The sequence below is a fragment of the Pelodiscus sinensis genome, chromosome 17 (assembly GCF_052426305.1).
Source record: "Pelodiscus sinensis isolate ZL-2025 chromosome 17, ASM5242630v1, whole genome shotgun sequence".
Lineage (NCBI taxonomy): Eukaryota > Metazoa > Chordata > Testudines > Trionychidae > Pelodiscus > Pelodiscus sinensis.
In genome coordinates, this window is record NC_143068.1 from 6,923,587 (window position 1) to 6,946,219 (window position 22,633).

At 48.3% G+C, this 22,633-nt stretch overlaps 1 protein-coding gene across 4 annotated transcripts in view; it reads right to left on the reverse strand.

Moving 5' to 3' along the window:
* PTPRT (protein tyrosine phosphatase receptor type T) overlaps nucleotides 1-22,633 on the reverse strand; it is a 1,034,103-nt gene that overhangs the window by 57,034 nt on the left and 954,436 nt on the right. For all 4 annotated transcript variants that reach the window (XM_075901353.2, XM_075901347.2, XM_075901351.2 and 1 more), the window contains 2 exons: nucleotides 5,591-5,667; nucleotides 2,193-2,229 (listed from right to left, as the gene is read on the reverse strand). In XM_075901353.2, coding sequence (XP_075757468.2) covers nucleotides 2,193-2,229; nucleotides 5,591-5,667 — 114 coding nt within the window. The remainder of the gene's footprint in view (nucleotides 1-2,192; nucleotides 2,230-5,590; nucleotides 5,668-22,633) is intronic.

The window sequence follows — 22,633 nt, forward strand, 5'->3', positions numbered from 1 at the left end:
GATACAGGCAGAGCTCGGCATTTGGATTGTGTCGCTTCCAGGGGACAGATCTGTTGAGGCATCTCTCAGTCTTCCCTAGACTGCGCGCTGCGAAGGGATCCTGTATCCTAGTAGTTAAAAATCTGAGATGTAATAAGCTCTTCCTATAAACTCTGGGACGTCTGTCAGCCTGTTGGCTGCGCTCTGCGACAGGACTCTGGTCCTAGCACTAAAGACAGATGATAAACTTCAGGGCACCCGTCAGTCTCTCCTAGACTGCTCACTGTGATGGGGCCTTGTGTCTCAGCAGTTAAAGACTCGGGTGTAACACGCACAAACACACACACACTGCCCTGACCATTGGCTGACAGGTGCCACAAGACTTGTTTTTAAAGTTACACCTACCCTTCTTAAAAGGGTATGTTTAACATCACCAATCCATTTCAGCTGCTCTTGCTGGCAGCCTTGTTCACCTTTAATGCCACCCTTCTTACAGGATATTTCCCTGCTCTTCAAGCTGACATCTGCTGTGTATTGGGTTGTAGATTAGATATAGTAAGTGAGGTAGGTTACTAGGGGTCAGCCCCGCGAGTTTGGGCAGGTTCTAGTTCTGTGTTATGAAAAAATGGACACTTGCAACTGCTCAAGCTCTGTGTTGGGCTACCCTCACTGTCCCCATGTCCACCCTCTCTGTACATCTGCACTTCCTGCACCCATGTACCCTCAATATCCATCTCTATTTTAATACAATGATCGATTTTAATGTATAGACATAGAAGGGGCCCTAGCACAGGTGCAAGGTGTCTGCATAGATGGACGGGAGTGAGTGTAATTGGTGGTGAGGGAAGGCGATTCTGGCAAGTGGTTTAAGAAAGGAGGGGGACTGAATGGCTAAGAAGGAGTTCTGCAGAAAAGGACTTGGGGATTACAGTGGATGAGAAGCTGGATATGAGACGACAATGTGCCCTTGTAGACAAGAAGGCTAATGGCATATTAGGTTGCATTAAGAGGAGCATTGCCAGCAGATCCAGAGAAGTGATTATTCCCCTTTATTTGGTTCTGGTGAGGCCACATCTAGAATAGTGTGTCCAGTTCTGGGCCCCTCCACTAGATAAAGGATGTGGATGCATTGGAGAGGGTCCCAGCAGAGGGCAACCAAAATGATTAGGGGGCTGGAGCGCATGACCTATAAGGAGAGACTGAAGGATTTGGGTTTGTTTAGTCTGCAGAAGAGAAGAGTGAGGGGGGATTTGATAGCAGCCTTCAACTTTCTGAAGGGAGGTTCCAAGAGGATGGAGAAAGGCTGTTCTCAGTAGTGACGGATGGCAGAACAAGGAGCAGTGGTCTCAAGTTGCAGTGGGAGAGGTCTAGGTTGGATATTAGGAAAAAACTATTTCCCTAGGAGGGTGGTGAAGCACTGGACTGGGTTACCTAGGGAGGTGGTGGAATCTCTATCCCTAGAGGTTTTTAAGTCTCGGCTTGACAAAGCCCTGGCTGGGTTGATTTAGTTGGAATTGGTCCTGCCTTGGGCAGGGGGCTGGACTTAATGACCCTCCTGAGGTCTCTTCCAGCTGTATGATTCTAAAGGGGTATGAGGGCAGTAGGACATCAGAGCTGCATGGAGAAATAGATATCAATGTTAATAGCTAACATGAATCTTCATATTGCTTGTCTTTTTGTGTATGGGAAATTTCCCCACAAAAATCTTCACCAATTTAGGTGTGAGGATGCTCATTTACAGCTCTGTCCACTGCAAATCCTGAAAGTCCCCAATTATGGATACTGTTTCAAACACACCACCCTCCTTCCACAGGCCTCACCAGACAAACATCATAATTAAATAGTCTCAGATTCTTCAGCTTCCTAACAAGCCCCCTTTCAATTCTGACTCACCTGAATACACAACCGATCCCTCAATCACATTCCAGTGCACAACTTAGGCCTCACTCTTTATGAACAAATTATTCATTATTAACATAAAGAACATCTAGAGATGTGCAGTAGTAAAGTCAATCTAGCTCAGGCTGTGCAGTTGAGTATGTTTCAAATATCCTCAGAAGCAGTGGATTAGAAGGTGTCTGACATTTTCTGTGTGGGAATCCCCTTCTCGACTTTATAGGTATCAAAACAGCAGATTTACTCTAAGTAGCTCTAGGATCAGTTTAGCACATAGTATTTAGAGAAAAATATAGATGCAAGATACTGTAACTTGCCTTGAGTTGCAATGTAGTGTCGAGGCCGGTGGTATCCCTGGAAAAAAGAAAATCACGTCAGAGCAAGCAAACTGGCATACATTCTATTTCAATTGTTGTGTTGTGAATGAGGCACTAACTAATGAGCACATAGAAACCCTACATGAGACACGAGATCTCTGTCAAATGGAAAATGGCAGGAACTGCTTTAGTCCTGCAACCATCACAAAATGTTTGGCGTTTTCATGAGAATGTATAAGGATGGATTTGACTGTACCAAAGAAGAATGAGGCATTTTCACATTTACTCAAAGAAGCAGCAAGTCCTGTAGTTAAACCATGGGCACTGTGGGAAACCAGCTTCACTACTTAGATTATAAGTTAACAAGCAAAAATCTGCCCTCTGGTCTGAGATGCATACATCTGCATCTATAGAACAGACTCAATGGCTGTGTCTACATTTGCATGATCTTGCTGCCTGTTTACACTGGCCACGAGTTCTTGTGCAAGAACACTGACGTTCTAATATAGGAAATCAGTACTTCTTGAGCAAGAACTATGATGCTCCTGCTCAGGAATAAGCCCTCTTGTGCAACTGTTCTTGTGCAAGGACAGTGTAGCCAGGCAACATGAATTTCTTGCGCAAGAAAGCCCTGTGGTTAAAATGGCCATCAGAGCTTTCTTGTGCAAGAGAGCGTCCACACTGGCACAGATGCTCTTGAGCAAGATCATGCCAGTGTAGATGTAGCCAAATCAGTGTTTAAGTATATTTTCAGTTTCCTCCACTAGGGTTCTTCATAATACTGTAATGTTACTAAGGGTATGTCTACACTACAGCACTATTTCAAAATTAACTTAGTTTGAAATAGTTAATTTGAACTAAGCTAATTTGAAATGACGCATCTATACACAAAAACTATTTCAAAATAGTGCATCCACACTGAGTGGACCCTAAACTGAAGTTAAGGCTGGCCAGAACCAGTGCTGGCAGGTCATCAGGTTAGGACTTGAGTGGGTGGGGCTGCTGCCTGAGGCTAACTGAGCTCCATGCTTAAAGGGACGCTACCCTCACTCCAGACAGACAGTTCTCAGGAGGAGGGAGCTAGAAGGGGGGAGCAAAGGGAAGAAGGGTCAGGGGAAGCTCAGGGCTCGCTAGACCAACCTGACTTTCATTGAAACCTGCTCCTGGGTTCGCATGTGGCCTTTGATGGGCAGGCTGGCAGCTATCCTACCGATGGCCGAGTACCTCCATCTAGGGCTGAGATCATGAAAGTCGGAGGCATCCCCCCCCAAACCTGAATAAGGTCTATGATCTCCAACCTGGACCAGGAAGGCACCCACTTTCTCCAGCCCATCAGGCTCCTGGGAGCTGGCAGACTGCTCCTGGGGAGCGGTGGAGGGCAGGCTGCCAGTGGCTTGCTGGCTCATGTTTGGGGCCACTGGGTCAGGGGTCCTGGTAGCCACTGCTGGCTCTGGGCTGGCAGGCTTGGAGCTGGAGCAGGCACTATGGCCAGGGTCTGCCCCTTTAATGGCTGTGGGGCTGGGGGAGAGGAGAGTAAGTTTTCTTGGTTGTGCCCAGAGTGGCCAGTAGGGCTCCCTGGGAAGGGCTGGAAGCCCCCTATTTCCAATTAGCTATTTCAAATTAGGTGTTATTCCTTGTAGAATGAGGTTTACTAATTCAAAATAAGGGCTCCCCTATTTCAAATTTATTTCGAAATAGTGGTTTGTATGTGTAGACAGCTATTACAGTTAATTCAAAATAACGGCTGTTATTTCAAATTAACTGTAGTGTAGGCATACCCTAAGGGATTAAGAGATGGACACAAGAAAATAGACACAAGAAATGTTATGCATGTGTGAGGTTGGCTATGTTTAAAAAGATATTTACTAGGTCTTAAAAAGTATCAGTACACTTACATGCCTCCCACACTATAGCCATGTAGACCGCCAATATGCCCCAGAGCTATATAAATATTATGAGAGGGGTAATATTGATTTCTATATTCATAGTATATGCATCCTATATTTGTGTGAGAAACATTAGATGCAGAAATCTCCATGGCTATGTCTCGACTGGCATGATTTTCCACAAATGCTTTTAACGGAATAATTTTTCCGTTAAAAGCAGTCGCAGAAAAGAGCATCTAGATTGGCACGGACGCTTTTTCACAAAAGCGCTTTTTCCGGAAAAGCGTCCGTGCCAATCTAGATGCAGTTTTGTGCAAGAAAGCCCTGATCGCCATTTACGCAATCATGGCTTTTTTTCGCAAAACAATACCACATTGTCTACACTGGCCTTCTTGCGCAAATGCTTTTGCACAAGAGGGCTTTTGCCTGAACGTGAGCAGTGTAGTATTTCCGCAAGAACACTGAATCTTACATGAGATCGTCAGTGTTCTTGAGGAACTTCCAAGCGGCCAGTGTAGACAGCTGGCAAATTTTTCTGCCAAAGCAGCTGCTTTTGTGGAAAAACTTGCCAGTCTAGATGCAGCCCATATGTCTAGGTAATAATAGTGATAGAGGCAGAAACAGACTGGCAGATAAACAGCATCTCTCAACACAGCTAGGATAAACTTTATATTTTATCAGCCCTATCACTTTTGCTCTTCATCTCTACACTTGGGGTGTGTGGTTCCCCGCTCAGAGAGACACTCACATTTGCGGTCATTGAGCTGGTGCACTAAAATAGAACAATGTGATGGCAGTACAAGTGATGGGAAGGGCTAGATGCCCCAAGGATGAGCCCATCAAAGACCTTAGGCATGCACTCAGGGCTGTTTGCCGATCTGCCACTTGCACTGGTAGGCTATGTCTACACTGGCTCCTTTTCCGGAAGGGGCATGTAAATTTCACCAGTCGTCTTAGGGAAATCCGCAGGGGATTTAAATATCCCCCGCGGCATTTAAATAAAAGTGTCCGCCGCTTTTTTCCGGCTTTTAAAAAAGCCGGAAAAGAGCGTCTATACTGGCCCCGATCCTCCGGAAAAAGTGCCCTTTTCCGGAGGGTCTTATTCCTACTTCAAAGGAATAAGACCCTCCAAAGTAGGAATAAGACCCTCCGGAAAAGGGCACTTTTTCCGGAGGATCGGGGCCAGTGTAGACGCTCTTTTCCGGCTTTTTTAAAAGCCGGAAAAAAGCGGCGGACATTTTTATTTAAATGCCGCGGGGGATATTTAAATCCCCCGCGGATTTCCCTACGACGACTGGTGAAATTTACATGCCCCTTCCGGAAAAGGGGCCAGTGTAGACGTAGCCGTATAGATTCATTGTATTTTTAGTGCACTAGTTCCATGAGATGGAATGTCAATGTGTCTCCTCAAGATGTGATTTGCACCCACTCCCTGCTCCAAGATGTACTCCATCCACAAGACGACATGCTGATGTGGTTCTCTGTCACACAAGGTATGCACACAGGCCTTACATCTATGTAGTTGGCGTTTATATAGTCAGAGTGTGGGTCTCCATCCAACAGCTGCAGTCTCACTCTCGAATGATCATCTAGAACATGAAAAGAAAGAGCAATGTTAAAGATGTCTCGTGTGCTTATGTAGCTGTCCTTCAGCAGTGGGAAATTCAGGAGGCAGATGCAGTATAACTGGGCTTTTCAGTTGCTCCTTTTTGTAACTGGTTGATTGAGCACATTCAGCTGTGTCAAGCCATTACTGGGTTAACTCTACATTTGTTTTTTTACTTATTTTTGGTGTTGAAGGTGCTACCTTTACATCCCGGGGTTCTCTTTTATTTATAGTAGGTATTAATTATTCACTGAGGTTAGTATAATACGTTACAAGATTTCAGATATAACATGAACATCCTTCATTTTCTGGATCTTATCCATTCTCTTGTTAAGCGTCCAGATCAAAAAAGTGAACACTTCTCAGAACTTGTTAGCCTGCTCAGAAAAGGGGCCAGGGTTTGACAGGACTATGGAAAGTGAAGTAAGAGTTGAGTTTATGATTGTCAGAGAAGAGAAAAATAAATGAGGTCACGAGAGGTATGCAAAATACTAAATATAAAGATTGTAAATCAGTCTCTCCTCTCATCTTATGGAGAAGAGACCTATGAATCTTGAAAGCTTCTCCCTTTCATCAGCAGAAGATACTCCAATCTACGTCTACATATACTCCCTAGTTGGAGCTAGGGATGCAAATGTAGCCGACCAAAATTGCCAATGAAGCTGGGATTTAAATATTCCATGCTTCATTAGTATAATCTCACCTGCATGTGATTTTTTGAGAAGTAATGTTAGTTTGAACCAAAGGGTTTGATTCAAACTAACACGTCCCGGAGTGCGCTTCCTGGTTCAAATCAGCTGTTGAACAGAATAATGTGTGGGCAAGATTATGCTAATGAAATGCAGGATATTAAATCCCTGCTTCATTAACAATTTTGGTCAGCAATATTTGCATCCCTAGCTCAAAGTAGGGAGCAAATATAGACATATTAAAGTTATTATTTCACCCACCTTGTCTGTCTTAAGAAACAAACTGGCTAGGTCTAGACTGGCCAGTTTTTCTGGAAAAATCAGCCGCTTTTCTGGAAAAGCTTGCCAGCTGTCTACACTGGCCGCTTGAATTTCCACAAAAGCACTGACGCTCTTATGTAAGATTGAGAGTGTTTTTGCAGAAATACTATGCTGCTCCCATTCAGGGCAAAAGTCCTTTTGCGCAAAACTTTTGTGCGAAAGGGCCAGTGTAGACAGCCGAGATTTGTTTTCCGCAAAAAAGCCCCAATCGCGAAAATGGCAATCGGGGCTTTTTTGCAGAAAAGCATGTCTAGATTGGCATGGACGCTTTTCCGCAAAAAAGTACTTTTGAGGGAAAGCATCGTGCCAATCTAGACACTCTTTTCCAAAAATACTTTTAACAGAAAACTTTTCCGTTAAAAGCATTTCCAGAAAATCATGCCAGTCTAGACGCAGCCACTGGGTATTGAATAAAACTGAAAAATATGAAATTTAAAACAGATAACAAGGACTATTCTATTTACGCAAATATCCACAACACAATTAACCTACATAATTCATTGCAACAAGGTATCACTGAGGCCAAGAGCTTAGCAGACTTTAAAAGCTTTAAGGGGTACTGAGAACATCTTCTGTTACTGTAGAGAGGGCAAACAGCATAAACCAATCACTGCCTGAAGTTATGAACACAACTCTCAATGAGCTGATTATTCCAGAAATTTGCACTGAAGATTTCTTCACCTTTCTCTGGTTCTGGCTGGCTGTGACAGACATGATTCTGGGCTAGTTGGGTCACTCATCTGGTCTGGCAAATGTTACAATGTTCCTATGTAATTATATACAGAAAAGTAGCCCAATGTCTGAGTCTGTAACACTGAAATGCTGGCTGTTCCCTCTGGGCAGCCCGTACTGCACAGAGAGTGTGGGGCCCAACTGGCTTTTGCTCCCCTGCCGCAGCCCAGCTGAGCAGCACAGAAGTCAGCTGAGCACCACAGCGGGAGGCGAAGGGTGGTGGGGCAGTGACATGCGGCATGACAGCGGCTCCAGACCCTGCCCCCGGCCGTGAACGTCACCACCCCACCCCCCCTTCGCCTCCCGCCATGGTGCTTGGCTGACTTCAGCGCCACTCAGCCGGGCCACCGTATGGAAACAAGCGGCGCAAGCAACTGTTTGGGCTCCACGCTCCCCATGCAGCAAGGGGAGTGTGGAGCCCAAACAGCCGTTTGGGCTCTGCAGTCCCCTGAGAGAGGGGCAGGAGAGAGAGAAGACAGACAGAGGAGAGTCCTGAAAATCCTGTCTTATGACGGGCTAATTGGCTAGTTATGTACAGAAATGCCTAATAAGGACCATCTGCTCAGAAATAGTTACTAGTTTTGGATGCTCAACACTAGCCACCTTGGACTGATTTGTTTAAGGTGCTGAGTATCCAGAGAATCCATTCATTTCAATTGCTATAAACTCACTGGCTGTGTCTACACTGGCATGAATTTCCGGAACTGCTTAAAACGGAATACTATTCCGTTTTCAGTTTTTCCGGAAAAGGAGCGTCTACATTGGCAGGCAGATTTTCCGGAAAAGCCCTTCTTCTGGAAAAGCGTCTGTGGCCAATGTAGATGCGCTTTTCCGGAAAAGAGCCCCGATCGCCATTTTTGCGATAGGGGCTTTTTTCCGGAAAAGACTACTGGGCTGTCTACACTGGCCCTTTTCCGGAACAGTGTTCCGGAATAAGGACTTATGCCCGAGCGGGAGCAGAATAGTTTTTCCGGAATAGCGGCTGATTTTGTACAGTAGAGCATTGTTGCTTTTCTGGAAATTCAAGGGCCAGTGTAGACAGCTTGCAGCTTATTCCAGAAAAGCAGCTGATTTTCCAGAATAAGTGGCCCAGGGTAGACACAGCCGCTATCTAGAAATCCGTACCCAGGGAGTGAGACTTTAGAGATTCTTATGAAAATTTGGGCCCCAAAATCTAACTGGTCGTTTGAAATCTGTGATGGGGAGAACATAGCCCCCACCCCCTTCAGTGCGGGGTAAGACTGTGGGCAGAGGAACTCTCCCATCTTTACCCAGACTGGGCATGCGCCAAGTGCTGGAGCAGCATAAGAAGCAACAGAGCAGCTCAGTCTGGGCTGACCAGCGAAGGAGAAGGACCTCTCACCAGATCTCCTGAGCTGCTACAGCCAGTCACCCAGGGGTTAGAATTGAAGGCCTGGAAGACAGCCACAACGCGACCCCTGTGTGGTTCCAGGGAGAAGCGGCTACTGGAGGACCGCAAGATCCAACTATTACGTGAGACATTGATTCAAGCCATACTGTAGGAAGCGGCCCAGGCAGGGTTTGGGAGCAGCCTCTCCCATCCCAGTGTCCTCAGTGCATTTCAGCCAGATTCCCGGCTGAGGAACTGGCAGACTATACTGCTGCTCACAGAGCCCTACAAGGGCATAAGCCCCCCACTGCAATAACTCTAACAAGTGGGCCACACTGCCCTGGACTAGTGGCTCTTTACTGACTGTGGCTGGTAAGACATACTGCGGGCTATTATTTAATGACTCTGGCTGGTGGGCCATACGGTCCTAAATTGAGGGCTACTCATGTACTTGGGCTAGTGAGCCATATTACCCTGGACTGAGGGATATTTATATTGTGGCAAAGTCTGGGCTAAGCCCTGTGGGTCCGGCACTTCTTGGCAGGTTCTTGTGGGCCTCAGAGGCTCAAATATCCCTAGTGACTGCCACAAAGGCACAGGTACCCTGCTTTGAGAGCATCTTTAATCATTGGCTAGTCCAGTAGATTCCTTTCTCTAATCCCTGCTGGGCCTACCAGCCAGAGGGGAGGGCTGGGGGGAACTTGGTCCCTCTCACTTGCTCCAGCCCAGGGCCCTATAGTAGCAGAAAGTCCAAGCAGGCCATGTAGCTTGGCCCTTAGAACATAACGGCCGTACTGGGTCAGACCAAAGGTCCTTCTAGCCCAGTATCCTGTCTACCGACAGTGGCCTGCACCAGGTGCCCCAGAGAGGGTGGACCGAAGACAATGATCAAGCGATTTGTCTCCTGCCATCTCTCTCCAGCCTCTGAAAACAGAGGCCAAGGACACCATTTTATCCCCTGGCTAATAGCCTTTTATGGACCTAACCTCCATGAAATTATCTAGCTTCTCTTTAAACTCTGTTATAGTTCTAGCCTTCACAGCCTCCTCTGGCAAGGAGTTCCACAGGTTGACAACACGCTGTGTGAAGAAGAACTTCCTTTTATTAGTTTTAAACCTGCTACCCATTAATTTCATTTGGTGTCCTCTAGTTCTTCTATTTAGGGAACTAATAACTTTTCTTTATCCGCCCTCTCCACACCACTCATGATTTTATATACCTTTACCATATCCCCCCCATCTCCTCTTTTCTAAACTGAAAAGTCCCAGTCGCTTTAACCTCTCCTCATATGGGACCTGCTCCAAACCTTTAATCATTTTAGTCACCCTTTTCTGAACCCTTTCCAAGGCCAAAATATCTTTTTTGAGGTGAGGAGACCACATCTGTACACAATATTCAAGATGTGGGCATACCATAGTTTTATACAGGGGCAGTAAGATATTCTGGGTCTTATTTTCTATCCCTTTCCTAATAATTCCTAGCAACCTATTTGCCTTTTTGACCGCCGCTGCACACTGCGTAGAAGTTTTCAGAGAACTGTCCACAATAACACCAAGATCCCTTTCTTGATTTGTCGTAGCCAAATTAGCCCCCATCATACTGTACATATAGTTGGGGTTATTTTTCCCCAATGTGCAATACTTTACACTTATCCACATTAAATTTCCATTTGCCATTTTGCTGCCCAATCACTGAGTTTGGTGAGATCTTCTTGGAGTCCCTCACAGTCTGCTTCTGTCTTGACTATCCTAAACAGTTTGGTATCATCCACAAAGTTTACTACCTCACTGCTTACCCCTGACTCCAGATCACTTATGAATAAGTTGAAAAGGATTGGTCCCAGGACTGACCCTTACCTCCTAAGCAGCAGCCCCTCTCTAAACCACTTCCCCAACCCCGCATACAGTACTTTGTTCCTAATGTCACAGGACAAACTTTCACATCAGCTCACTCGGATGTATTTTCCTTACTTTGGGTTGCTGCTTTTTCCTTCAATTCTCTTCTAGTCCATCCCTTTTCTCCTTCCCCCTAGCTTTGCCTGCGGAAGTCTTTTTATAGTGCACACCTCCATCTTAAGTGGCTGCAGCTGTTTCAATTATGCCAGATAGGCTTCAGGTGTGGCTGCTTGGACACAGTCTTTAGCAGCCTACTCAGGGAACATAAAACCACAGACCCAGTTTCTCCCATATCTGCAGCATTCTGCTCATAGGGTGCTGCACTTTCTCCTGCACCCTTCTTATGAGAGGGTGTCTGTGGAGGGAGGCTGCTGTTGTGACAACTGGGCCCTGGCTACCCCTATGTTCTGGGCCAGGCCCTTTTTTTCCACCTGCCTTTTTGCAGGCAGCTTCTTTCCCCCCCTCCCTTCACTTCAGCTATTTGCTGAGGGCGCTAGGTGCGGGGGTCTCTGCTGCCCTGCCTTGGTGTGGGGGAGCCCTCCTCCCATTTTCTTGGGGGGGGGTCTATTTTGATCCCCTCTTTCTCCACCTCAGCAGGCCTGACCTTCACCTTTCGTGCTGCTGCTCTCCCAGAAGAGGACTGCTTTAAAGCAGCCCCTGGGGTTTCTTTCTCCCCACAGCCTGCCTTGTGCTAGGGTGGGGAGATTAGGGGCCCTTTCCATCAGGGTTCCTGGGTGGGGGGTTGGTGCAGCTCCTTTGGGGTGCAGAGAGCAGGGAGTGGTTTACCTCCCCTCCCCCCCCCGGTTCATTGGCCCTCACACTTCTTCTGCTGCTCCCTCTCCAAGCCCCAGTTGCTGTCTCGGCCCCACTGCTTGTCTCCTTACCCATCTCTACTCTTCTGGGCCTTGCAGCAGGTACTGTGGGCCTGCTGCTCAGGTGCCAGTGGGCACATTATTTCCCTCTCCCGCTCTTGAACAGGCATCTTTTCACTGCCTGCCTTCCCACTCCATTGATTGTCCTATCCACCCTCTTGGGTGCCAATGCCCCCCCCCCCCATTCTTTTGTTAGGTGCTTGGGCCTCTCCCTCCTTTTTAGTTACTCTTCCCACACGCACAGTTTCACTTGTGCCCATGTCCTTTAAATGTCCTTTACCCCTTATCTCCCCAGTTCAGCTGGAGGAGCTGCTCTCAATCCTGTCCTGGGAGCTGTATTCCTTACTCCTTTTCCCCTTCCTTTTTCTGAATTATCATGCTCCCACCCCATTTCCAGCCTAGTTGGGGGGAGCAGTGAACCTCTTTCCTCCCCTCCCTCTCCCTCTTTGTTCCCTCCCCTGGGCTACGTCTAGACTGGCATGATTTTCCGCAAATGCTTTTAACGGAAAAGTTTTTCAGTTAAAAGCATTTGCGGAAAAGAGCATCTAGATTGGCAGGACGCTTTTCCACTAAAGCACTTTTTGCAGAAAAGTGTCCGTGCCAACCTAGATGCGCTTTTGTGCAAAAAAGCCCCGATCACCATTTTCGCAATGGGGGCTTTTTAGCGCACAACAAATCTGAGCTGTCTACACAGACCTTTTGCGCGAACAGGAGCAGCATAGTATTTCTGCAAGAAGCACTGATTTCAGACAGTAGGAAGTCAGGGTATGTCTACACTAGCCCCCTAGCTCGAACTAGGGAGGCAAACGTAGGCATTCGAAGTTTAAATGAAGCCCTGAACTTAATATCCCGGGCTTCATTTGCATCTTCCCGGGTGCCACCATTTTTAAAAGTCCCTTAGTCTGAACTCCATGCCCGCGGCTACACACGGCATGGAGTAGGTAGTTCAAATTAGGATCTCTAATTCGAACTACCGCGGCGCCTGGGATATTTAAATCCCAGGCTTCATTTGCAACTTCAAATGCCTACATTAGCCTCCCTAGTTCAAACTAGGGGGCTAGTGTAGACATACCCTCAGTGTTCTTGCGGAAATTCAAGTGGCCAGTGTAGACAGCTGGCAAGTTTTTCCGCAAGAGCCCGGTCCGGAAAGTAAAACCTCCTGAAGTGAGGACTTACTCCCTGGCCATGGTCCCTGTGTTGGCTGCGGCCCCCCCTTCTTCCTGTTCCTTCCCCCAGCTCTGGGGGCGACGGTGTCTCGGGTCCCGGGGCATACGTCCAGGTACATGCCAGTCCCCCGCTTGCCGCCCCCTCCAAGCCGCCTCCTGGAATTACATCTCCGGCAGCCATAGCCCCTTTCCCACCCTGTCCAGGAGGCACGGGGTCCGTTGTCTCCTGGTGGCGGCCTCGCCCCACGTGGAGACCTACGTGCAGGTGTTGACACGCATGGTGGGGCCCGCGGCCGGAGTGGCTGCCTCTAAGATTTTCAGGAAGGTGGTATTCTTTCTGGCATCCAAGGCTGCCACCCAGGAGGTGGTGGAAAGGGGTTTGGCGGGGGGGGGGGAAGGGATTCCACGTTCCCCTTGAGCCTTTGGAGGACTTGGGCGTATGGGTGGTTTTGTCCTCCATTCCTCCCTTCCTACCCAATGCTGACCTACTGCCTTTCCTCTCCACCCGGGGGAGGCCTCTGTCAGTCCTGAGTCCCCTTCCTCTGGGCTGTAAAGACCCTACCCTCCGCCACATCCTTTCCTTTCGCCAGCAGATACAAATCCAACTATTGCTGGCGTGACGTGGTGGAGAAGCCCTCGAAGGGTCATTTCTGGTGCCCCATCAAGGGGCCCGGCACTGGGTGTACAACACCATGGGGGAAGCCCGGTGTTTTCTCTGTTGGGCAACAGGGCACATCTGAAGGGACTGCCCCCTGGCCCGGTTTGGAGAGGCACCCAGGACCCCCGATGCCCTGGAGGGCACCGGCTGTACCATCACCCGTGGCCCCAACGGTCCAGACCCTGGGGTCGCCCCTCCTCCAACTGTGACCGTCATCAATCCCACTCAGGCTCTGCAGGGCCCAGACGAGCACGGGGGTGCAAGGCTGGGCTCGTGGGGGAGAGGGCAGTGGGGTCAGTGACGGGACTTAGGCAGGACCTACCTCAGGTGGAGGTGTCCCTTTCCCCTGCTGCCCAACCCCCATCTACCCTTGCCCTTCCAATGCTGTCCTTGTCCCCTGGTTCTTCCTCCATTCAGGACCAGCACTCTTCCTCTGAGGGATGGGAGCTTGCAAGGGGGAGGCATCGTAAGCATGCCCGGTGTTCCACCCCGCCCACTGAGGGGGAGGACAACCTCCTTGTACCTATGGGGGTGGACGCTGGAACCATTCCACCTTCTGAGCCCGCCAACGATTCACAGCACCAGGAAGCGGTTGAGGTGACCACGGCGGTTGCGGGAGGGGTGAACACCTCCCTTCCGGGGTCCCTGCAAGAGGGGGCAAACATGGATGATGCTCCCACTGTTCCCACCTCCCCGGGGGGGGGGGGGGGGTGTTGCTGCCCTTGCCAACGACAAAGATCACCATCTGGTGGTGGGCAGCGGGTTCGCCTTCCTCTCTCAGGAGGTGGAGGCCTTAGAGTTAACCCTGGCTGCCTCAGAGGGGGATCAACATGTCCTGGACGGACAACAACTGACCTCTCCTTCCCCTTCCGACCCACTGCTATCCCTTCTCCCTGCCTCTGAGTTGCCCCAGGGTGTGACCATCTGCCTGGACATCGGCAGCACTTCGGCCACGGCCGTGAAACCCTTGAGACTCTCAGGGCTCGTCTACACTGGCCCCTTTTCTGGAAGGGGCATGTTAATTTCACCTATCGTAGTAGGGAAATCCGCGGGGGATTTAAATATCCCCCGCGGCATTTAAATAAAAATGTCCGCCGCTTTTTTCCGGCTTTTAAAAAAGCCGGAAAAGAGCATCTACACTGGCCCCGATCCTCCGGAAAAAGCGCCCTTTTCCGGAGGCTCTTATTCCTTTGAAGTAGGAATTTTTTTTTTAAAAGCCGGAAAAAAGCGGCGGACATTTTTATTTAAATGCCGCGGGGAATATTTAAATCCCCCGCGGATTTCCCTACTACGATAGGTGAAATTAACATGCCCCTTCCGGAAAAGGGGCCAGTGTAGACATAGCCACAGTGGGCGGGAGCTCCCAGTAATGTCCATCACCCTGGCGCTGAGGCCTCTGGTGCTGCAATCTCTGTGGCGCTGGAGTCCAGCGCTGGGGAGTCCATGACTACCCCACCACTGCCACTGATTCACTGCTCTGCAAGGAGGCACCGCATCCCTGAGGCTTCTTGCCCTGCTCCCTCTCCCAACCTCTGCCCCACTCCTGTTCGCTGTTCAAATGCCCTCCCAATTGAGCTTCCTACTCCTCCTCCTGCTCCTGCCTCTCCTTGTCTTTTCCCTAATCCCTCACCTCTTCCTCCCCCTACTCCCCTTCCTCGTTTCCCTCCTTTTCCTGATCCCCCTCCTTGAACTCCTTTCCTCCCCTTACTCTGTTACTGCCGCCCCTGGGGTTGCCACGTTTAGCTCAGACATTGGACCCCAGGAGGTGGTTTTTGTTTCTCCCGCTCCCAGCACATCTGGGGCTGTTCTCCCTCTGCCACTGTCCTCCCAGCAGGGACCTCAGATGCCCTGCATCCCCGTGTCAATGGGTTGCGGTGCTCACGGAGGGGTTTGGCCCCAAGGTGTTCGAGGCACCGACACCAGATGCGCTGAAGGCTGAGATGCGAGCTTTCTTGGAAGACATTTGTGGCTCCAAGAATAAAGTCGCTCTTGCCCTTCAGTGCTGGGGAGATTTCCATCTTGTTTTACAAACGGTAAGGGCCCCCTTGGGGGAGGATAAAGGGACCGGGTGGCAGGAGGCTATGACCTACCAGCGGGTCTGCAGCTTCTGTGGTGTCCTGTTCACTTTTGGTTACAGTCACAGTTTGCTGCAGGGCCTAATGGTACTCCTGCCGGCGAGGATCTTCCCCAGCCCTCTCGATGCCACCATTCATCCTTGCCACTCTAAACACCCGGGGCTGCAAGTTGGGTCTCCATAGGTGTCAGGTACTTTCCTTCCTCCGGAAGGGGGGATACTCTGTTGTATTCCTACAGGAGACCCACACAGCTCCAGCCACCGAAGCTAGCTGGCAGCTGGAGTGGGGGGACAGGGTTTATTTCAGCCACCTGTCAGCCCGTCAAGCCGGGGTGGCTACCCTGTTCTCCCCAAACCTGCAGCCCGAGGTGCTGGGGACCGCCGAGGTCGTGCAGTGTTGCCTGCTGCATCTCCAGGTTCGGATGGAGGGGCTGACACTAAATCTTGTCAACATCTACACCCCGGTATCTGTCCTGGAGAGGCTCTGCTTCTGTCAGCGGGCGTCTCCCTTCCTCAGCTCTCTGGATCCTCACGAATGCCGGGTCCTAGCAGGGGACTTCAACACACCCTCGAGGAGCAGGACCGTACGGGGCTCGAGCAGTGCCCAGCGGCCGCAGACGTCCTCAGGGAGTTAACAGACCATCACTCCCTGGTGGACGTCTGGCGAGACCTCCACCTGGGTGAGGAAATGGTGTTTATGTACATCCAGGTGTTGGGTCATCCATCTTTCCACTCCTGGTTGGACCGCATTTATCTGTCTAGTCATCATCTCTTCTGGGCCCACTCCTCAGCATTCAGCCAGCCCCTTTCTCGGACCACCACTTGGTGGCTGTAACAGCCTCTCTTTCTTTGGAGAGGCTGGGGCCGGCCTACTGGCATTTCAGTAACAGCCTGCTGGAGGATGTGGGCTTTGTAGCATCCTTCCGGGAATTCTGGCTGACCTGGCGCGGGTGGCGGTGCACCTTTCCCTCGGTGCGGCGGTGGTGGGATGTGGAGAAGATGTGCATGCAGCTTTTCTGCCGTGACTACAGCTGGGGGGCCAGCTGGTGGAGGGATGTGGTGATAGAGCAGTTGGAACCAGAGATTTTAGAGCTAGTGAGGCAGCTGGCCCAGGGTGCCTTTGTTCGTTCTTGCATCCATCTCCTTTGGGAGATGGATCGAGGCTCCCGCTTCTATGCCCTGGAGAAAGAGGGGGGCTAAAGCACATCGTCTGCCTTTTGGCAGAGGATGGCACCCCCCTCACGGATCCAGTGGAGATGCGCAAGAGGGTTCGTGCTTTCTATGCCTCTCTCTTCTCCCCGGATCTGACCGATGCTGATGCCCACAGGGTTCTATGGAATGAACTCCCGACAGTCAGCATAGGCGACCGGGACTGGCTAGAGCTACCTCTCTCTCTAGCCGAGTTCCCGGAAGCCCTCCGTCTCATGCCCATCAATAAATCCCCAGGCATGGGTGGGCTGACTGTGGAGTTCTACTGTGTGTTCTGGGACATCCTCGGCCCTGACCTTGCTAGGGTCCGAGCGGAGTCCTTGGAGAGCAGGGTACTCCCTTTATTGTGCAGGTGAGCCATGCTCGCATTGCTGCCCAAGAAGGGGGACCTCTGTGATCTGAGGAATTGGTGTCCCATCTCGCTCCTCAGCACGGACTATAAAATTGTTGCCAAAGCCATCTCCCTAAGGTTGAAGTCCATGTTGGTGGATGTAGTCCATCCAGACCAGACCTACACCGTCCCAGGCCAAACCATCTTCGACAATCTTTTTCTGGGCCAGGATCTCTTAGAGCTCAGGTGTAGGGGGGGGTCTGTCGTTCGCCCTCCTGTCCTTGGATCAGGAGAAAGCGTTCGGCCGGATGGACCTCCTGGGCACCCTACGGGCCTTTGGCTTCAGGCTCCAGTGCGGTCAGGGTCAAGCTCAACTGGACCCTGACTGCACCAGTCAGCTTCGGGCAGGGAGTACATTAAGGCTGTCCGCTGTCAGGCCAGCTGTACGCTCTGGCCATAGAGCCCTTTCTCCATCTCCTTTGCAAGAGGTTGACGGGGTTGGTGCTCCATGAGCCTGAGATGAGGCTGGTCCTGTTGGCATACAGTGACGACGTGCTCCTCATGGTCCAGGACCCGGGAGAGGTGGCATGGGTGGAGGCTTGCCAAGCCGTCTACTCGGTGGCCTCCTCTGCCTGCCTCCTCTGCCTGGGGTTAGGTGGCAGGCGGGCTCCCTCCCACCTGTGCTTCAGGCCATCAGGTGGAGCTTGGGTCTGCTGCTCTATCACAGCATCCACTGGCTCTCTTGAAACCTTTGAGGGGCAGTGGGTGCTGTCCGGGGTTCTCTGCTCGGTATCCCCATCTGGTTCCCTCATTTTAGCCCTTTGACCCTCACACCCATTCCTGTTTTCTCATTATATGTCCCATGTAATCAGTTGGTTTCCTGGGCTCTTTGGACCCTCCCCGTAGTCTGGGGGAAGGTCCTTTAGAAGTGGACCTCCCAGACACCAAATATGCCCTCCATGAGGCTTCGGCAGCTCCCAGGTCTCAGGCTGCCATAATATTGACTCTGGTCATTGGGCCATGCTGCCTGGCAAGCAGGGCCGCTTATAGACTCAGGGTCACCCAGAGACTGGTGAAGTATCATGGATTATAGAGATGGACAACTGCCTTGTGGCCAAGGAGGAGGTGTGTGCATCCCGGAATGAGGTCACTCTAGTGATGGGGAGTGCTCACGCTGCCACAAACACCATTATCATAATCACAGTATTTGCATATACAAACTAAGGCTGATCCTATATCACAGAAGTCAGGAGATGCTTTACCACTGATTGTAATGGAAGCAGGTTCAAGTTATAAGTGGACACGTGTACACCAGTTCTGGAAACTAAGGCCCTGATGCATATGGATATGTATCGCAATGAATTTTCTTATGGGAGAGAGACAGAAAATCCAATAGTTTGTTGATGAACCCTGCAAATATAGGTACACCATCATGGCCACAGCCCGTAATTGTGCTCAAAATGTTTAAGCAGGTTGAGAAGACATGAGTTAAGTTATATGATCTGGGTTCACAAATACATTTTTTGTGGATGCAGTGAGTACATGTGTGTTTCTTCAGGTTCCCCACATTGCTCCCAGTTTTAGAAAGTTAGTCATACTTAAACCAGGACATTATGGAACATTAGGCATTCTACTTAACCACATGGTTGGAGAGACAAAAGAACTTCTGGTAAGAGCAATTTACAAAGACAAAGAGCTGATTAGACTGTACCTAAGGCAGCAATACACAACATTTACTGTAGACAATTGTTCTCAATGCATGGAGCCAAGCTAGTGAGAATCATATAGCAACAGAAATTAAAACAATTGTAGCAAGTGGCAGGGAGGAGATAATACATTTAGAGACTACACAAGAAGATCAGAACCTTTGGAACATCTAGTTTATTACATCAATGTAATTGAAAAATAACAACAAATGTTTCTGCTACAGCTATAAAGAATAACAAGTTAAGCCTCTTAAGGCAGAGCTGGTGACAGATGTTGATGGGCTCTGTGTGGAGTGGGACTCAGCTCTAGGTCCTCCAGGAGGGGTGGAGCTTCAGCTGGAAGGGGTGGAGCTAGGGGCAGCTAGCCTCAGCATTGGCTGGAGACTGCGCCATGCTTCCTCCAGCCAGCCCTCAGCGCTTCCCAGATAGTGTTGCCGGGGGCTCTGGAGGCAATTTGAAGGGCACAAGACTTCTGATGCCATGGTAGCAGCTGGGCTCTTTTGAATCATCATGTCCTGTGGCAATTGCCCCCTTTACCCTCCTCACCCTGTCTATGACCCTGCTCTAGTGGACAATCCCTGAAAGATGTCTAAGAAGGGAGGCAGCAGAAGCACCTGTAATCATTTATACATGGGGAAGGACTGAAAAGGTGATAAACAATAATATTTTTATTTAAATTTACCTTTAAAGGTAAATTGCTACTTTATCTGTAACGAAAAATAAGCTATGAAGAAACAGTTTCACATTAAACAAAGAAAACTTTAAAAATGAAGACGCATTTAGGCTGACATCCAATTATATTTTGGGACCCACTGAAATATACGATGAGCTCAATTTTACTTTTGTGGGATCAGAGTCATAACAGCTCATTGAACTTTTTACAGAAAGGAGATTTTAGACTCATAGACCCTAAGGTCAGAAGGGACCATTATGATCATCTAGTCTGACCCCCTGCACAGTGCAGGCCACAGACTCTCACCCACCCATTCCTAGAATAATCCTCTCACCTATATCTCGGATACTGAAGCCTTCAAATATTTTGAAGACCCCAAGATGCAGAGAATCCTCCAGCTGTGATCTGTACCCCATGCTACAGAGGAAGGCGAAAAACCTCCAGGGCCTCTGCCAATCTACCCTGGGGGAAAATTCCTTCCTGACCCCAAATATGGCGATCAGCTAAACCCTGAGTATGTGGGCAAGACTCACCAGCCAGACACCCAGAAAGTTCTCTATAGTAACTCCTATCATCCCTTCATTGACCTATTTACCATTGATAATGGTCAGTTTTATTTCTCATGGGAGAAATTTTTTGCTCGTAGAGTGAATGGTGTGACAGACACCACTATGTACATGGTAAACATCATAAATATTAATGATGTCTTACCTTTCAGGAGGAAGTGGGGCCTTTAATCTTGTTCATATTAATAGGGGAATTGGGTTCATATTAATAGGGGAATTGGAATTCTTTACATAACTAATCTTTTAAATCACATTTTTCCAATACTTTTGCAAAGCGGTTAGGATTGTACCTTGTTGTAGAAGGTGAACAATACATTAATGAACTAATAATAATGAGTACACCAGTACTCCCTTAAAGGCAGGCAAATAGCCTCTTTTTTAAAATGGGGCAACTGAGGCACCTGTAACCTTCCTGAGGTCACTCAACAAGTCAGTTGAAGTTAGAACCTGGATCTCTTGATTCTTGTGCTATGTCTACATTGGCAAGTTTTTGCACAAATACTCTTTAACGCAAGAGTTTTTGTGTTAGAGTATTTGCGCAAGAGAGCGTCTACACTGGCATGCGCCTTTGCGCAAAAGAAAGCTCCGATGACCATTTTAACCATCGGGCTTTCTTGCACAAGAAATTCATGTTGCCTGTCTACACTGGCCTCTTGCACAAGAACAGTTGCGCAAGAGGGCTTATTCCTGAGCGGGAGCATCATAGTTCTTGTGCAAGAAGCACTGATTTCACACATTAGAACATCAGTGTTCTTGCGCAAGAACTCCCTGCCAGTGTAGACAGGCAGCAAGTTTTTGCACAAAATCATGCCTTAGTGTGTTCCGATAGGAAATTGATTGACCTCTGGCAAGTTAAGTTCAAATTGTGGTTCAAATAGAAAGTTAAAGCTTGTGGATAAAAGTGCAGGAGTTTTATTCACCATTCCCTGAGACATCTTGTTTGCACTGAATTCTATAGCATGTATCCAATGAGGACATATCTCTTTCACGTGATCGGCCTTTAGGGAGTCAAGACTCTGGGGTTCTATTTCCAGGTCATCTATTGTTTCTCTGAATATGATCTTGTTGCCTATACTTAGGCACAATTCCCAATGAAGTTAATCAACAGTCAAGCTGAGAGGACCAGCAAAGAAGCCACAGGAAGGGCCATTTTCTTCCATCCCAGGGGCCTTATTCTCCTAAATCAGTATATGGATAACTCCCACTGACATGAATGGGAGCTACTAATTTTCTACAACTAAAATATAAAGCCCCAGCAGATACCAGCACTGGAACTGCTAGAAGCATCATTAATTCTTGCTATGTGCTTTGTGAGCTCCATCCAAAGGGATCACACATTTCAACCAATAGCATCAGGCTTCTTGGTGCGGGCTCAGGAAAAGTAATGAAGGGGACATTACACTGCTGCCCAGAACCTGTGAGTCTGGGAGAAAGATGCCTTTTGATACCTGAATATTTCATTATTTCTGGAATGGCTTCCTGGCTAGTGCTTACTTTCCTGGCCCCGTGGCCCATATAGAACTTATTATGTAGAATCCGCTGCTGTGTTGTGGGAGTTGAAACTTTAATTTTTTTTGTTCCTCTCTGGGCATTTTTGCACAGCAGGTACATTATAAAGTCTGATGCAATATTCAGTCCTTGAAGTCACTACAAAACTCCATTGACTTCAATGGACGTTGGAACAGGCTCTTCAGATTTCTCCTTTTTCCCTATGCACTTTCTTTCCCTTTAGGAAATTGTGAAGCAAAGAATTTCATTCCATTTATCTTTTCCTAACTCCTCTGTTACTAAATTCTCCTTTCTGTCTCTTAGAAGGTCTATTGTCTCCTCCTCTGCTCGCTTCATTCAATATGTATTTGAGGGGAAACCCCTCAAATTCATTATTTATCTTAAGCTTTTTTGCATGCATCCTTCCTCTCTTTTGCTACCTCCCCTTTTATCTGTCCCTTTTCACCCTCTCTGACTCATCTTTCCTATTTGCTTCTGGACCTGAGTTTATATTAGGATGTTTTATACCTTGCAGACACATCTTTCTTAGCTTTGATTACATTTTGTATTTCCAAATTCACAAATGTCACTTTCTCTTTCCTACTGTATTTATATTTACAGCCAAAGGTAGCATAATGCTTGGTCAGACAACAAGTCATCCTAGTTGTTCGTACCAGTTAATAAATATTAATTCTCTGAGTCCTCTTTTTATTGTATATTAAACTCCTTCACATATGAACTATTCTTCCAAACTCCTCATGATATTAGAAAAGAGCATGTTTGAATTCTAAGGACAGAGTGTTGGTCCTTGGCCTATAGGTGACCTAGATTCAGGCACTTCATGTGATCAAGTATTGAGCTGTACTTCATTATGGCTGGTCCCTCCAAATCTGAAGGAATATACATATTTTGGGAAAAGACCTGTCAAACTGAAAAAAAAGTGTTGACATAAATAAGTTATAAACAAACTTGTGTGACTGATAAGGGACTCCTGTTACGGCAAACATTTTCTGTAATGGGTGGGATGACTGATAAGAATAAGTGTTATGACTGATGGGTTCTCTAAATGGAAGAAGCAATGACCCATTGAAAGATGTTTTTAACTCAGTAAAAACTGCCAGATGTAATAGCTGTCAGTAATAATGATCTGATTAGAATTCCCTTTAGCTTATTGACCCTGTAAACTAAAAATACTATAAAAGAAATTCCTTAAGTAAT